This window comes from Periophthalmus magnuspinnatus, chromosome 14 (assembly GCF_009829125.3).
Source record: "Periophthalmus magnuspinnatus isolate fPerMag1 chromosome 14, fPerMag1.2.pri, whole genome shotgun sequence".
Taxonomy (NCBI): Eukaryota; Metazoa; Chordata; class Actinopteri; order Gobiiformes; family Gobiidae; genus Periophthalmus; species Periophthalmus magnuspinnatus.
In genome coordinates this window covers 24,496,051-24,513,334 of record NC_047139.1, presented here as the reverse complement: position 1 = coordinate 24,513,334, position 17,284 = coordinate 24,496,051, and the positions used below count along the sequence as shown (strand labels likewise).

General features: G+C 38.4%; 1 protein-coding gene across 1 annotated transcript in view; it reads left to right on the top strand.

Annotated features, from left to right (window-relative positions):
- The window catches only part of specc1 (sperm antigen with calponin homology and coiled-coil domains 1), a 58,385-nt gene that overhangs the window by 4,062 nt on the left and 37,039 nt on the right, over positions 1 to 17,284 (top strand). Inside the window, exons 2-3 of the mRNA XM_033977905.2 lie at positions 1,500 to 1,666; positions 2,126 to 2,258. Of these exons, the coding sequence (XP_033833796.1) occupies positions 1,523 to 1,666; positions 2,126 to 2,258 (277 nt within the window). The 5' untranslated portion in view covers positions 1,500 to 1,522. The remainder of the gene's footprint in view (positions 1 to 1,499; positions 1,667 to 2,125; positions 2,259 to 17,284) is intronic.

Below are 17,284 nucleotides of genomic sequence, written 5' to 3'. Positions count from 1 at the left end.
ATGCACACACCACATTCCTACGAGGCAAACTGTGTGAAGTGTCTTAGACAGCAACAATTTTTAACACTGGCGCCCCACTGTGGCACCTGGTATTCCCAAGCGGTCTCCCATCCAGGTACTGACCAGGCCCAACACCACTTAGCCTCTGAGATCTATTCAGGCTTTGATGAGGAGGCTTGGCCACAAAATATATCTTTTCATCTTGTGCCTTGCAGACTACTACTGCATGATAGTAGATGATGATATTGCTATTAAGTGCTGTGACATAAATATTAATGCAATATTTCAGTGGCCAAATGTGGCCCTCAGACCAATTTTTCTTGGCCATCAAGCTGCCAGGTGAATTGGCCCATATTACTTTAGGCAGTACTTTTTACTGTATATTTCTGAAAATCTACTTTAGCAAGCCCATTTCAAATATTTAATGTGTCCCACTGAGGATGTAAGCATGAACAAAGTTCTAGTGATTCAGTCTAATTTGTATTAATAATGCAGATTTGAAGTATTCACTGTATTGGCGACCAGTCTATGGCCCTCAATTGGCCCTTAGCTTTGTCTGTGTTTTTATATGTGGCCCTTAATGAGAAAAGTTTGGACACCCCTGGCATACACCAAAATATGCCCTTAAAATCTAAAATGTAAGTGTTGTACGAAAAAGCTTAGGATTATGCTGATCTCATTTCCGGAAGATGATCTGGGATCCTCATTATGATCCCTCTAATTCCCACCAGATGATCTTACTCCCCCGATCAATGCCCCTCTCTCTCCTCTGGACCCATCACCAGCCCACAGACTCCTGTTTAACTGCACTAATGTCTTAGTGTCCAGATGAGCACCTCTCCATATGGACTGACATGTGCAGCGTCTCTGTCAACATCCTGTTTGAGCCTCATGCCCTCTCAACTCTGTGTAGACACATACCTCATGTTCCATAAAGTGTTGAGCTAGCACTGAGGGCTGCCAGCTTAAATAAAAGGGCTTTTCCTTTTTACCTTAGTGACCCTCGGATGAGGAGACTTTCATGTTCTTTTGTTTCAGAATTTACTGCAGAAGCATTCATATTTTATAACTCACTCCTCTCTCACTTGTGAAATGTAACAAATCAGTGCAGTGGGGTCATCATTTTATGTTTTGTATTTATCTTTTAACAGTAGATGTTAACCACTCATCATTGACAATAAGAATCCTTTTTACCTAAAAACGAAATAACTGTTGATCTGCTTCACCCTGTTTGTTTTTTGTGGTTTCAAATGATTAAACTTACAAAACGTTTAAATGGCCACACCATCATGTGTTGGTTTTAGTGCTTTGGCAGGAATCAGGACTGAGCTCGTAGAGTCAGTGATCCGTTGGCTGTAGACACACTTTTAAATGAGGCAGGGCTCAGCATCTGTGTTTTTGAGTCTGCTCAGCTCCAGGGGGCTGTTAAATTTCTCCAACAGTAACACTCTGTTTAGGAGAATGTCTTTCTCAGATCTTGTTTCCTTTCTCCTGTACAGGCCCTGTCAGCTGACGCCCAGCCATGATGAAAGCGGGCGCCACCAAAGTGGGTCTGCCCAAACCCGGGCACGAGCGAACCAGGCCTGCCTCTGTGTCCTCCCCCACCTCCTCCGCCATGAAGACCCCCAGGTCCAACCTGCTCGCACCAGACCACCGCCTCAGCAGGGTGACCAAAGCAATCTTATATAATTATTGCATTTGATTAAATTTTAGAAGAGCATCAAATCCGTTATCTGGCTCCTAGCTTACCTTTGTGTTGACTTCAAAATGATTCCTGCTAACACATTATTTATTATTTATTATTATTATTATTATTTTTGGTCACGCAGCAAATGGTACCGTTAGAAATCTTTATACCATTTACCACATACTTGTACACTCCCACATCTTCATTTACAAAGCTATACTGGCAAAACTTCCACAGTATCTCACCTCCCTGATTCAGTTCAATTCTCATTATTACCATACCAGGTCTCAGGAGACACTGACCTTAGCAGAACCACAAATCTACGCAGAGCACGGGAAAACTGGTTTTAGATTTTATGCCCCTCATTTATGGAACACATTAAGATGCAATCTCAATGGGACCTTTAAGAATTTGCTAACATATGACCTGTGTTTGTAGCTAAAACGAGCTAACAGTGACGATGCCTTGAATAAGCCTGCTCTGACAAGTGGTACAGGGTCTCGGCTGAAGAAGACTGTGACGACTGGAGCCATCTCAGACCTGGCTGAAGTACGACCTCGTGGCTCTGCAGGTAACTGCAGTACCAAAGACTCCAGTATGTTTTTATTATTAGGGTCATTGCTGTGATCAGCCACTAGAGGGCAGCAGCGAATAGCTAAAACCAGCTATTCTTTTGCACCAGACAGCTAGTGAATGTTCTTCAAATAGTGCTTTAAAGATGGGCTTCCTTAATACTTCTGTTACTTTGTCTTGGTGATGAGTAAGTTTATCAGCACTATTCAAATTGACTGCTTTTAAAATCTTTAAAAAAATGTGTTCTTTATTACACCAAAATGAAAGAAACTCAGTATACTTTACAATTTCACTATTATATTTCTAATTATATGAAGATAGACAGTAGTATGTGGTTTTGTCCAGCTTTTAGGATCTGCCATTTTGAATGACACATTTATCAGCTGTGCTTAAATTTAGATTTGCTAATTCAATGTGCAATCCATTCCTCAAAAGTCCAAGGAAAAAAAAGCTCCCACAAAGCAACTTGCCCCGTCTAATGCCAATTATGTTTATGTTGTGTCTATATAATGTAGTAAGTATGTTCTGCATTTTTGAGGTATTCAGATACTTTAGCTCTGAAAATAATAACCTTTTTGTTTTCCACTGCATCTCTAAAGCATTTCTGAATATTGCTGCTGTTGAATGCAAAGGCTATGTAAACAATGCAATTCAACTGTGAAACAAGGATTAAATGCAGGGCAAACTTAGCAACTGGTTTTGTTTGCAGTCATTTAGCACACAGTTTCAAATTCTGAACAATGAAGCATATTGTGTCTGCTTATGTTGGGCCAATCCGCTCAGTGCAAAGACATGTCCTGGTAATACACAGCTTCAAAGACTGGTTAAGCTCAAGCAGAGATAAGTGAATTCTCCTTGACAATAGTACAGGATCATAGCCAAGGGAGGCTCTTAGCTCCCAGCCCCCAAATACAATTAGGTCTTAATCAGCTGAAAGTTGTTTTTTTGTTGTTGTTGTTTTTACCAAGGACAAAAAGGTATCCGTGCTTTTTATTAGAAAACACAATTAGGTTGCTTGTTGTGTCTATGATAGTCTTAAGTTATAAAAAGATGGCTACAGGACTTCAGGCATATAAACGTTATGGGCTTCAGATTTCTGTTTATGGTCATCATTTTGAAAAAAATTATCATGATTAATCAAGATTTTGGAAAAATAAAATTTAAATAAAATTTAAATAGAAGAAGTCAGGTGCTTTTATTATCTATTTTATGCATTTATTTATTTTAATTGGTACACATTTCCCACCCCTAATATTAAAGCAAAGTAAATTGACATTTTAGAGTGATGATTCCATGATGAGTACGTTGGTAGTTTCCTTCCTGTTATATTGTATTCTTCTGCTCAAGTGCATTGAACTGCTCTATAAAATCATCTTTAATGTCAAATCATTTGTGACAGGTGAATGAGTGCTTTCAATGAGCTGTGCACACAGCCAATGGCAAAGAGCATTTGTGGTCTCACACTTCTGTCAACCTGCCTCCTTTGGGACACCTGCACAGGAAATGTCATGATTTTAATTTAATTTGAGTTGACAATTCCAATATCGGTATCAGTGGTGTCGGAGGTTTTCCCAGATATCAGTGTTGTCCAGTGTTGTAAATGTAACTGATATTTGGCACCAATATATTTATAAGTGCATCACTTGTCGACTCATCTGTCTTTTTGAGCAGACTAATGAGTAAAAATGGAAAAAAGAAGAGCAAATAAGCCACAGCAACCACCACAGCAGCGAGAAATATTAGGCATTGGTATATTGGCTCAAAAAAAAACAATATTGGACCAGCTTTTTTCAAAATTGATGATTTTTTTTACTTTTGTAGATTGATGCATTTTACCCCTGAACTGTCACTTGTACCTATTGACTCCCATGTCTCCAGCTGGGGCATTGTGTTGTGCTCTAAGCTGTAAGTGCCTGATACAATCCTCAGTGGGATGTAAAAAATAATTCATGAATGACAAATGTTGCAGTCTGGCTAATGGAATGACAGTGTTTTATATTGACCCGAACCTAAATCTTGTTTGAGTTAATCACTGTTAATGAGACAAGGAAAGGGAGCTGCAGTGCGATGCTTCATGTATTTTTTATGTGTATGCCAAAACTAGGTCAGATGTGGCTTTGTTCTTTTGCAGGGGAAGTGTGTAAGCACGAAAACCAAGAAAATGCATGGTCTTCAGTGGGAGGATGAAATTAAAAATAAAACAACAAAATAAACTATATAAAATTGTTGATGCATAATATTTTTGAGAGATTCTTTTTAAAGATGTGCTGTGTAACCTTACAGATAGAGTGTCTGCCAGAAAATGAATTTTCTAGCAATAAAAAAAAGATATATTAATGTCCCACTGCAGAACATTCCAAGCAAAGCAATAACATCTCCTTGGAGACAAGCAGGGGCACCCACCACCTGAAAAGTGTACCTTTAAAGTGTTGAATATTTTTACCTTGACCCCATCGCAATAAACAAAAGATATTAATGCTATCAAAACAGCGATTTAAAAGATTATTATTATCAGTAGTGCAGTATATTATCTCCTCAACGTTTAAGTTAAAGTTTCAATTATGTGGATTAAAATTGTGCATTGACCTCAACATAAATCTGTAGGTGCTTGTGCATTATTGATTGTGATTCACCCCCTGCCCCCTAGCCCCCCTCAGCCTGATTCACTCATGAAGTGTTATTTTAGCTAATGGACTGCTGTCCCATTTGGCACTTTACCAGCCTCTCCACACTGTCAGACAACGGGTTAAAGCCTGCCCATTTGGATGACTTATTTAAGCTGCACTCATCAATAATGCAGTTAGACTTTCACTAAAGGAGGGGTCCCAGAAAAGCAGGAAGAACTCGAGGCAGATCGGACTCTATAAATAACAACTGAAGCTGGCACTAGCAGTTTGGGGACGCTATGCACTTAATTGGCAGACATTTTCAACTTTCAGTGGATTTTGCCGCTGGCTCCAGTACATTTGAACTTGTATAGAATTTGTGTCTATTTCTTGCTTATGCTGTTAGCATTTTGCTACTTCAAGGTATTTTTTTTTCCTACAATAATTCTATAGTGAATACCAGTCTCACAGATGTTAGAGATAAGCTTGTACTTGATTAAGGATTAGCCTGTACTTGTTTGGTCAATGTATATTTTCTGTGTTATGGGTTCAAGAAAGCTCACCATGTATGACAGTTTATCAGTTTCAGCGTCCTGTTGTAGGTGACATTTTGAGAGCTTTTCACCAATCAAAAGATATAGTAATTTATTTGAAATTGTGACTCGTTACAGCAGTGGTCATCATTTTTCATTTCATGGTAAATGTACTTGCACTGGCAAAAGGTAGTCTTTCATGTCCACCTTGGCCTTGAAAATATGAATTACCATTATCTTCCATGTCCATTTTAGTGACAGCGCCCACATAAAGATCACCCAAATGTCCCTTGAACCGTGACGTCGTTTCACCCCTCACCATCTGCTCACTTCTGCAGCTTCACCTTCAGCACCTAAGACACCTATAAACTTTACCTCTCCTTTATACAGAAAGATGCTGTACTTTAACAAGAGACCTCACTGCGTCCTTCCTCTTTACCTTTTCCCTTTCATTTTCAGTTTGGCTGTGTCATTCTCTGCAGTGCATCCGCAGAGACACACTGTTCTTTGGACTCACCTTCAGCCCTCAGTGCTTTGGAAGGTCACTGTCCATTAATGATAAAGTCTGTTACCCTCACAGAGAAAGAATTATGCATGGATGAGCAGGCCTGTCACAATAACATTCTGAAGCGCTGTATATCGCTGAGGCAAATATGGACAATAAATGATAATATGGAAACTAATTGATCATCCCCAAAAGAAAACAGTTCTAAACCATTTTTAAATTTAAATATCATTAAAACACGTAACTCATAATAACTCATAATAAGTCATAGATGTTTATTCAACCCTCTACAACTCAAATCTTTTTGTAGTACAGACAAATAACAAAAATGCACAACTGGCAATACATTACAAATCTTAGTGTTTCAGACGAGCACCATGAAATTGAAAATGACATGTGGGTGGGAGTTGAAACGCCTTGAACGGCAGATGGCTACCACCTTTCCTACCTTCCCACTAGTATAAAGAAAAAGTACCCATGATAAATATTGACTTCCCAAAAATAATTGTTCCCTCATTTATGGAGCGTGACTCTATAGTAATTGTCGTGACAGGCCTATGGATGAGTGGACATTATAACGAGAATAGCCAAGGTGAGCGTGACTAATACCATAGTTTGGGGCTATTGTCCCAGTGGGCTCTGTGCATTTGTGTGTCTGTCTCGGTCTAGTCTGGGGGAGAGGTGTGGACCTGGGTCATGTTATAACTGTCACATTAATTCATCCAAACCTCCCCTGGACAACTTTTATTGTCAGGAAAAGCTACAATTTGTGAACTACTTTTTCCGGTTTATTAATTGTCCATGGCCACTTTGTCTGAGGAGAATGTCAATAGTAATAGTGAGTTCATTGAATAGATAAACTTATGTCTTATGCAGCTGAGGGAAGTAGATGAAGAATCTGACTGAGATGGCAGTTTTGCTGATGCTGCGGATATGGGGTAAAGGATAGTTCTTTGCTATAACAGTAGTAAGATGATGGGGAGAGAGTGTGAATAGATTGAAAGGTGATTATTTTATTTTAATAGATTCTTTTTTCAGACCAAGGTTTAGCTTGTTTTCATGCCTCACAGTTTCAACTTGTCACAGCAACATCACGTGACCACTCTGAGGAAGGACACTAGCGATCAGTCGAAACTGTGGAAAACTAAACCATGGTTTGAAAAAAGAATCTGTTATCGGAAGACCAGACAAACCTCATTGGACTGTTGAGAGGCCATTGATTACTATTTATCACAAAGTGTAGCAAAACATGACCACTAAAGTTGGCTTTGGTAGTTGATAACAAATGTGTGTACTGCTGCCAACTGGAAATAGCTTATTATCTGATTGCTTCAAATAACTGTAACTATTTGATTAATAACCACATGTTTTAAATATATTTGTCAGTTTTTGGATTTTAAGTTCTCCAGGACAGTATATAAAGTTAACACTGTTAGCTTTTTCCTTCACAAAATCAAAAAACACATAATCAAAAAAGTTTCAACATTTACAAGAAAAAACTTCTCCAACTAAAACAATTGCTTATTTTTGTGGACTGACTATACATTTATCTTATCATCTGTCAAATACACGCATTTACATAAGCTTTGTGTATGTCGTGAACAGTATATCTGTTTTCAGCACAAGCTTTTTGCCATTATAAAAGATATGTTTGTCCATTTTAATTAGAAAGAGGACACAAAAGGAAGTTCTTTGATTGCACAGTTGCGCACATTTTCATCAGTTCCCTGCTGTGTGATCAGTGAGGAAACAATCCACAGAGCCAGGGGTGGTCCTTAATCCCTCATGTAGCATCTCCTCTCCCCACTCTCCTGTTCTGTGTCTGGAGGAGGCTGTTTGTAAAGCGCCTGCACTGTCACCTTCTGCCAAAAAACCCCCGTCCTCCTCCTCTGCTTCCTCTATGCTCCGCCTCCTCTCTCTCTCTCTCTCCCTGGTCTTTTCAGGAGCGGACTTCACCATTGTTCAGCTGTTTTCTGGCGAGAGTGAACTGTGTGTGTGAATGCACTGTGCCATGGGAAGCCACTCCTCCTTTTTGTGCCGATTCCAGTCATCACAGCGATAATGAGGTGCACACGACGCCGGCTACCAGTCTGACATTCCACTACTGTTACGGAGATAGCGGACAACCCGGCATATTTTATGTTTACTGGATTTCAACTCATGCACGCTCAGATCTTCCCAGGAGGCAGTTAAGAGAGCAGAAAACGGGATTATATGTCTGTTTTGATTCAAGAGTTGTATGGGACTGCAGGATTCTCGGACTAGTCCAAGGAGAAGTATCAGGATTCGGAGCGGACCAACATGGGCAACCAGACAGGGAGGCAGGAGGAGTCTACAGGTCTGCCTCAGCATCACTTACTCTCAATACTAGAGCTTAGGCCTCAGGATTTGGGAAAAATATCAAATAGTGGTTTTCCTGACAAGTATTGCTATTATATTTGCGATTTGTTTTAATAATAGGATTCTGCTGAAAGATCAGATTTTAAATGTGTCCAGAAGAATTGACAAAAAGACTGAAATATGAACTGACAATCTAAGAAAAAAAATCACATTTCAGAACATGTTTGAACAGTTCTAAACTATAGGGTTAGCAGTTTTTATGCTGAATAATACAGAATATTTTGCTGATTATGGAGGAATATATGGTATGTAAAAGTGATTTGCCAATTGCATCCATTCAAACTGTGATTTTGCAATTAAGGATGAGGTGCAATTCCCACAAGACAATATATGAGATTAGTCCCTAAGAAGAACACGATATTTTTACATACATTATAATAAGTAAATATTGTGGCACAAGATTTTGCCACAATTGCCCTTTACTTAATACTGTAACTGTGCTTGTCTTACTGTCGATTGTGAACCAGACAGACACGAGTTTGGTAAATACAATAGACTAATCTCCTGTCAGACAGCATGTGTGACTAATGAGTCTTGACTGAGATGCTCTCCAGCTGAGTCCACTTCAGTAATTCTGTCATGGAATATTTTAGAGGAGTTTTTGATGGTTTACATGTTGATGAGTTTATTTTATCCTGCCTTATATGTTCTTTTGTGGTCCCATTAGGGCTGGGTGAGTTGATCGTTTTTGATTTGTTGATTCAAAACTAAGTAAAATGTCTTTCAGTATTGATTTCATGAACATAAACAAGACAGACTTAAGTGCGATTAAACACAAATAACGGTCCTATCACTTCCTCCGCTGTCTGAACTCTGCTCCAAACCACATTTTTTTACTGACAGAGACTTGGCTGTGGACCTCTCTATTAAAACATCAAAGCATCTCATTGACAATGACTCATTTAAGCACGCAACAATATTGAAATTTTGTATCACAATTATTATGGGCAAATTAAAAGTAACACCACAATAATTATTACAGTTACTGTTTTTACATAAATATACTTAAATGACTACAAGTTAAAAAGACATTGATTATTTTTTGCCATAAGTGAAAACAACAAGGATCTAAATCTGTGCACGGTCTGTTGGTATAAGGGTGATTCTCTACCATGATTACACAACATTTACCTCCAAGTATTATTGTATTATAGTGCGATTAGCGATGTTGTTTACTGTTGCAGCTGCCGGGCCAGAGTTAAAAATGTGAACTATCAAAATTCAACGCACGTCAACGGGTTTCAAGCATCTGCCCTCAAATGCAAAGGCGTTCATCTAGAGGCACAATTTTGATGCCATGGTGTGAACTCCGCATAAACATCCATCTCAGTTAATATTCAATTGCCGAGCCCTATGTCCTTTGTATTTCGTTTGCTGTGTACCTGTAAGAGTGGTTTGAGTGTTGAGTGGGATTAGTGAGACCGTAATCAACAAAGCCCCTGCCAGAGGAGCTGCTATCATCACATCTCTCCAGCTCTGCCTCTATAAGATTTCCATTTCAAAGTCAGACTAAACTGCACTTGCCAGCAAACTCAGCCAAAGAAACCCATACACTCCTTCTTCATTATAGTTCAGAATGTGATTTAGTCAGATAGCAATACTTTTCACAATAATAGTGAAAAGTGAATGGTCTGATTATATCTGTGATAGATAGACCCTCTCTCTTGCTAACACTGTTATTTATCTGGGTGGATTTATACGGTTTTGAAACTTAAATATGTTGTTCTTGGTAGGTCTGCTCAGCTGTAGAAAAAAAATCACATTTGAGTCATTAAAATTGTGATTATTTGAACAATTATTTATGTACTGTAAAAGTTAACATGTAGGGAAAGACTTATCATCTTACCATTAGAAATATTTCAGGATTTTTGAACCCTTTTGTAGAGTGGACGAGATGTGGTGCTGTGAATTTTATGGGGCAGAGCAATAGCCCATATCAGTCGGAACAGAAATTAATAATGCGTTTGTTTTTAATTACAATGACTCTGCCTCTGTAGTGGATTAGATCAATAATTGTAATCACTATTTGTTAATTAATTGCACAACCCTAGTTCACATTTAGGTCTGCGTATGTTTAGCCTAGTTTGGTATTGACTCAAGAACCTGTCAGCTCTATTACAACACTGCTTGAGGGATATTCAGAAATGTCTGGCGTATAAAATTAATTGCCATATACTGGAGGCAATGCCAGTATCCAAAACAGAAAATTCCAAATTCTTATCAAGTTTGTACACTTGATAAGAAAGCTATGAACTTTAACACGCGGACGTTTTCCTGCATTTCTATGGCAACCCCTCATCTCCTGTACATGTGTAGTGTGTTTTGTCAGCCGTGGGTGTTCAGCATCCTCGTGGTGCTGTGTTGTTTGAAGATAGTGCAGAGGAGGTTGAGATTGTAAGCCAATGTGAACAAGCTGATGCATGCACAACCAGATTAAACCCCAGCAGCTTGTTCTGAGTCTCCACACAAACAGGCGGTTACCAAGACTACCAAAAGTGCTTGTTTTATTCCCTCTTTTGGTTCAGAATAATTATTAGAGAACCATACACTAGAGGTTTAATGGGGCATATGCACTGCAGAGCTGTACTGTAGGGGAAACATCCATCAGCTGTACCGCATAGACCTCCATTATGAAATGAAGCCAGCAGTGGTGTAGCTCATTCATTGACTTACTCTGGTGATGAATTTACTCTCATTTATTATACTGAATAAGCATTGATTGTCTAGAGCTTTGTACAAATCATGACAAATTAAAACTAGAAATCACAGACCTGGACTTAACTGAAGCATGGAAACATTAAAGAGTCATGGATGTCATTATTAACTTTACTTTGAGGACTTAACAATGAGATGCTGAGTACTGCCAGACGATTATCTCATAAAGGCGGCCCAGAGAATTGCTTTAAACAACAATGAACAGCTCTAATTTTAACCAGTGAAAATGGACCAATTTGTCACCTTAAAATGCTTCATCTGCTACTATTGGACTCCCTGCGGATGTGTTTGCTATAATAGTATGTGCTCTGCTTTTTGCTGACAGAAAGACCTTTGTTAGAGTTGCAACTTGCATTTGTTAGCTATGCAGTGTGACAGCTGTGCTGGTCAGGAGACTCAAGGAACAGTGGTTTATAACTGAATTTATATATATATATATATATATATATATATATATATATATATATATATATATATATATATATATATATATATATATATATATATATATATATATATATATATATATATATATATATATATATATATATAATTTATTTATTTTTTTTTATTTTTTTTACAAACTTTATAATATGTACACCATAATTAGCCTTAATAAAGCATGGACAAAGACATAATGAACAAATTGTTTACTAAGCAACAGTGCCTCAGTTGGTAGAGTGTATGTCCACTGTTCCGTAAGGTTGGCGGACCAGTGGACATACACTCTGGTCTTGACATTAGCATCATTAGTTGAGTGGTCAGATCCACTGACCCATAGTTTGATGGTGCTATTCCAGCTCCCACAGTCGAATGCTGTTGTTTTGTCCTTGAGCAAGACACTTAACCCACCTTTCCCCCAGTGTCTGTGTACACTGGTGTGTGAATGTGTGTGTGAATGGATGAGTGGTTCCTCGATATAAAGCACATCAAGTGACTGGAAGGTGAAAAGGCGCTTTATAAACATTTGACCATTTACCAAATACAGTATTTCTTCAGGTGAAGGGTAGGAGTTAGGTTTAGGGTATCACATAGTCTTTGTTCATGCTTTATTAAGGCTAGTTAAAGTGTAGTTATTATAAACTTAATATAACAAATGGATTGGACATATGGTCCACAGTAACACAAAAACCTATAGTGGCGGTATACTATATTTTATGAATTGGCTGCCCTACATTTGCTAACCTTATACTGTGACTCTGACTTTGACTTGTGAAGCATGTCCAGTGTTACAGATATGAGAACAGAGGAGGCAGCCCTGGCACTGTGGATGTTATCTGAGAACTGAAGGCCAATGGATTGAGCTGTTGGCTGTGGTGATATGGACATTGTCAGGACCAACCTCCTCTCAAATCTCCACTGCTACAACTACTGCTGCTGCCTGCTTCCATTAGGCCTGCACAATATAATATAATCAAATCAAAAATGTAATTTGGGTTGGCACATTTATCCCAAAAAACATGTGCTGAATGCATGGGATTCTTGTATTAGTTTATCAGTTCATCTTTCAGTCCTCTCTGTAATGTTATTTTAAAACGTGGATCACATACCGGTACTTGTCACAAAAATTCCAATTACATTTTTTCCCAAAATCAAGGAGCTCTAACTTCCATCTCCTGCTCCACAGGCTGAGCAGGAGAGGAGCCAGCCCAGAGCCTCTGGTCAGCATGTGTCAGCTGCTGATTAATTGTCAGTCAAACAGTGAAACGGTGTATTCAGTTACATCAGTTTGGACCCAGACTCAAGAAAAGTGCAAAAATATTTGTGTTGTCTCGTATTAGAACTTCGCTTTCACATGGACAAAAATGGTGATGTTTGAATGGGATGCTTGTGTGTTATGTGGCTACTAATAACAGAATAAACATTATATTTAGAGGGAAAATATGCAGTGTACTTCCTAAAACAGCGGTTATATTTAAAGCAGCTATGTGTGCGTGCCAAAAACAACCGAGGTTAGCTTTTTATGTGATCAACGTGTGTAATTTAGAAACGGTTGAATAGTGACCCTATCACCAAGCCGAAGGAAACAAAACAGGGACATGATGTGAGGAAGTGAGTGTGTCCAGTTTGATATCTCTGACAGAGTGAGGAAGTGGCACCACTCAGACTTTCCATGGCATTTAACACTTGGTCCAATAAACACATTGGCCAAACTGCTATTGTACTTGTTTATAAAGGGAGGCATGTGTTATTTAAAGTGCATATGACGGGTTAGACTACTCACTTCACTGAAACATTCTTAACATCATTATATTTAAGGTTTTACTAAAAGTCTTGCCTAGTTTTTTTCTAGTTTTGTTTTTTTATATATAAAATTTTACTTCATGGATGTCCATGGGCAGCAGATATGACATACACAGAGGTAATTTCACAACTGTTACCTATAGCAACCCTGATGTTAACAAGGGCCAAAACTCAAAAATGTGAAATTGCGCAGTAGTTACAATTAGACCAATAAAGGTAAATGGCAACTGGTAGACCTACTCAACTTTTTTGAACTTTACTTCTCAATTGTTTTTCCACAAACTGCCATGTAACTGATTAAAACTATTAATATTGACCACAGGTATTATACCACAAAACCAAGTAATAATTTGAAAAAAAAGAAATCTGTCATACACTCTCTAAATGTCCTGTTCTTGTAACTGGATACAGTAACCTTCACACAATATTATAGACTACAGCTCGGAGCTTGTCAAATCTGTTTTTATAGTGGAGCAACTCACTATGAAAGTGACACCATGTGAATACAGATGAACTGCCATTACTCTGAGTAGTTGTTGGTGAGTATTGTCCTGATGTGGTCTGTCTGTCATCAGCTGGTTGGCCCTCTTTGCACATCAGGGCTGTGTGTCACTGCTGTCTGCTATCAATTGTACAAGAAGACAAAGATGGGGTCAGAAATTCACCTTACTCATATTTTCAATGTGAGTGATTTTGGCAGTATGGTATTGGTGACACAGCTCTTTTTAAACCACATAAGTCTGAAGTTGGCTGTATTTTGGATGTGTTGTGTGCTATCCCAACATAAGTGGTACATTACACAGTTTTGGTGGAAACTAGAGTTGCTTTGCTGTGTTAACAATAGTTGGAGCATTGGACTTGTGTTCATTGTGTGCAAATATTTTTCCTTACTTTATCACACTTTTCTTTTGTGTCAAAACTCACATTTTATCACGCGTAGGTTCTACTGATAAACATTATTAACCATCATACAAGTGTATGTGGAGGATTTTTCTATCTGTTTCATAAATGTGAAAAATTAATAGCAATTTACAATTTAAAACAAAATTGTATTGATATATTTTGAATGGTAAAATGCCCTCAAAATGTCATTTATAAACAGGGAGGTGCAGCTCATGAGTGGTTTACTTCATTGTGAATATGCTCTCACAATAAGCCTTTGCTGTTGATTGCTTATAGTGTCACCCCTGTTGGGAGTCCAGCTCAGTTTAATATGACTAAGTGAAAATGATTAAACGGGCCATAATGTCAGGCTCTGTTTCTGAGCCCTGCCTGTGCTGCATTCTGTGATGTAAGGGAAGCATCCAACAGGAAGTATACTCACTCCACACTGGAACAGAATATAAACACAATATCAAACTATTGACAGATTGTTGGCTTATGGAATACAGCGGGTGCAATCTTTTTTTCATTAAAATTCAAATAATTGCTTTACGCAAAACTGACCCTAAGCCATTGATTGAAGATACTGCAAAGTGACTGTGTCCAAACATCTATGGATAATACATTTTGAAAGAATGGAGACCAACAGAAACGTGCATGTGTGTTTGTGGGGGCATTTGTGTCCATCTCCGTTATGGGTATGTGGTTCTGTAGTGTTTCTTTAAATAGGTAACGGCTTTGCTGCATTGCATATCTCATCTCCATCTGCATATATGTTATGGGACACCTCCTGTACATGTTTGAATATGATATCATGAGGCACAGGGAGGAAAACATAAAACATGACACTACATAGATAACCTTGGACAAGGAGCTCTGGGCCACTGCAGCAGCAAATGACACCATAAGAACTCAATGTCTGTGCCTTTAAACTGTGTGATGGTTTTGATCATAGCTGAGAAGTATAATATGGTGGTGCAGACAGTGATTGTACTGAAAATTACTTGAAAGATAGCTAAGATTGTTTTGTCATCTGTTTGGATTGCCTCTTTACTTTACAAACCTAGGGCATAGGGTCCCAAAGTGGGGGCTGGACACAACTGGGGACTCACAGGGCACTAAGAAGTGTGGCACAAGATGATTTCAAGATGCAATTTACTAATAGTCACTGAATTTAATTAAAACAGTATATATTTTTATTAAACCTGGAATAGTCATACTTGTGTTAAATATGGTGTTCGCAAAGCTAAATCTTTTCTTTGGTGGTACTTGGTGTGAAAAGTTTGAGAACCAGTCCTATAGGGTGTAACTGAAGCAGCACAGCATCCCTCTCTCTCTCACAACCCTCAGAGGACTAAACTCCTGTCTGGATGATGGGCGCTTGTTGACCTATTTCATGGCTGTCAGAGAAAACAGGAAGAAGATATCACACATTTCTCTATGACAGACTCTACACTTCCACTTGACACAAAAGTGCATGTTTCCTGTATCAGCTCCATTCTGCGTGGTTTTTGAGGATTGTGCGTCATTACAGGTTTTAAACAGTCATCTGGTTCTGTGCCATTGACCTTTAAGTGCATTCTCTCACCTCCAGGCTGAGCACAGATACTAGGGGCTTTTGTTGGACTCTCGCCAGGCTCAAACTGTGGTCTGAAACACTTTCATTAAGCAGAATGAGTGGCACTGTGCATTACTGTGATCAGGCAGGCAAATGTAGGCAAAGGCTCGTATGCTGTAAGTTTCGTTTAGCTAATTAGTTAATGTAAGTACCACATTAATCTTTATAGCCAAGTTACCAGTTTTTAAGTAGTTGCGCAACAGCAGGAAAAATATTTAAAGGTATATATATTACGCAAAATTGACTATAATAAATAATTAAATAAACATGGCGGAAGTACAACTTGTATAACCAAACTTGTAAGTACTAAGTGTAATGGATACTGAAGTGCTTTCTTTCTTGATACCAACTTTAGCTCAAAACGTATTTAAAGTCAGACTCACCCATTTTAATCAATTTAATCTAGAGGAAGTGGACTCAATAAACATTAAAAAGTTGCAAAATTACTTTAGTAAACCTTTTTAGCTTACCATACATATAAGTTACCTATATTTCCTCCTAGATAACACAATATTAATGCCAAAGTTCTCATTGTTTAAAGTTAGTCTGACATTATTTGCTTTTAACTGTCACTAACAGCACCTCTTCTGTAGCTGTGGATTTATTTTCCGCCTTAGTGGTCCTCAGGGAGAGTTTAACTGCCCATTCTTCTCCTTTTACAAAGATTTAGTGCTTCTTAGACACAGCCATAAATGCTGCTGCACCTGAGGACGACCATGAGTATCACACTAAATAAAATCTGAATGTGTTCACAGCTGGAAACCTTTCATTATAATCACAGTGTCATTTTTATTAGAAGCTTTGTATAAGATATCTGGTGTTGTAAGGCCTAACCCAAGATGAATGGAAAAATGGATAATATTGCAATTGTTGTTTTGGAGATAGATATGAATGAAGATACTAATTTGTGTGTGCTGTGCCCCTTTTTTGGTAAATGCAGTCCAGTTTTTCTGTACCAAGTTTGCCTGGGCTGTCATTTGGCGTTGGCACCAGTGTCATGTGTGCGTGCTTTAGGCAGCTGTGGTGAAGTCATGGTTTAGAGGTGGGAGATCTAAAGATGAGTGACTTCATGTGTTCCATCTGGCTTCTATTGACTGAGCAGAAGGACAAGGAATATGAAGGAACAGCTAATGGAAGTGCTCCCAAAGTCCCGCTGCTGGCATCAGTCAGCTTTAAGGAAAGGGACTGATCCTAAACACATCTCCACTCTCTTACAATGACATATTGTCCTCACATTTATGATGGTTGTAGTTTATAGTTGATTCAAAAGAGCTACAGACCTGTAGCTCACACAGCGGCATTGCTTCATCCAGTGAATAGTAAACATCCATTTATGGCACAAAGCACTGATTTCATATTAACGTCTTCCATGTGATGGTGCATAATTTAGTCGTGCATGGTGTTCTCATTCTGTCACTCACCAAGTCATTTTATATGAAGTGCAGACATGATGGTTCATGTCATTAATCTAGTCCAGTGATAGAATTTTTATTTATTTTTTTTATCTTCAAAACATTTTAA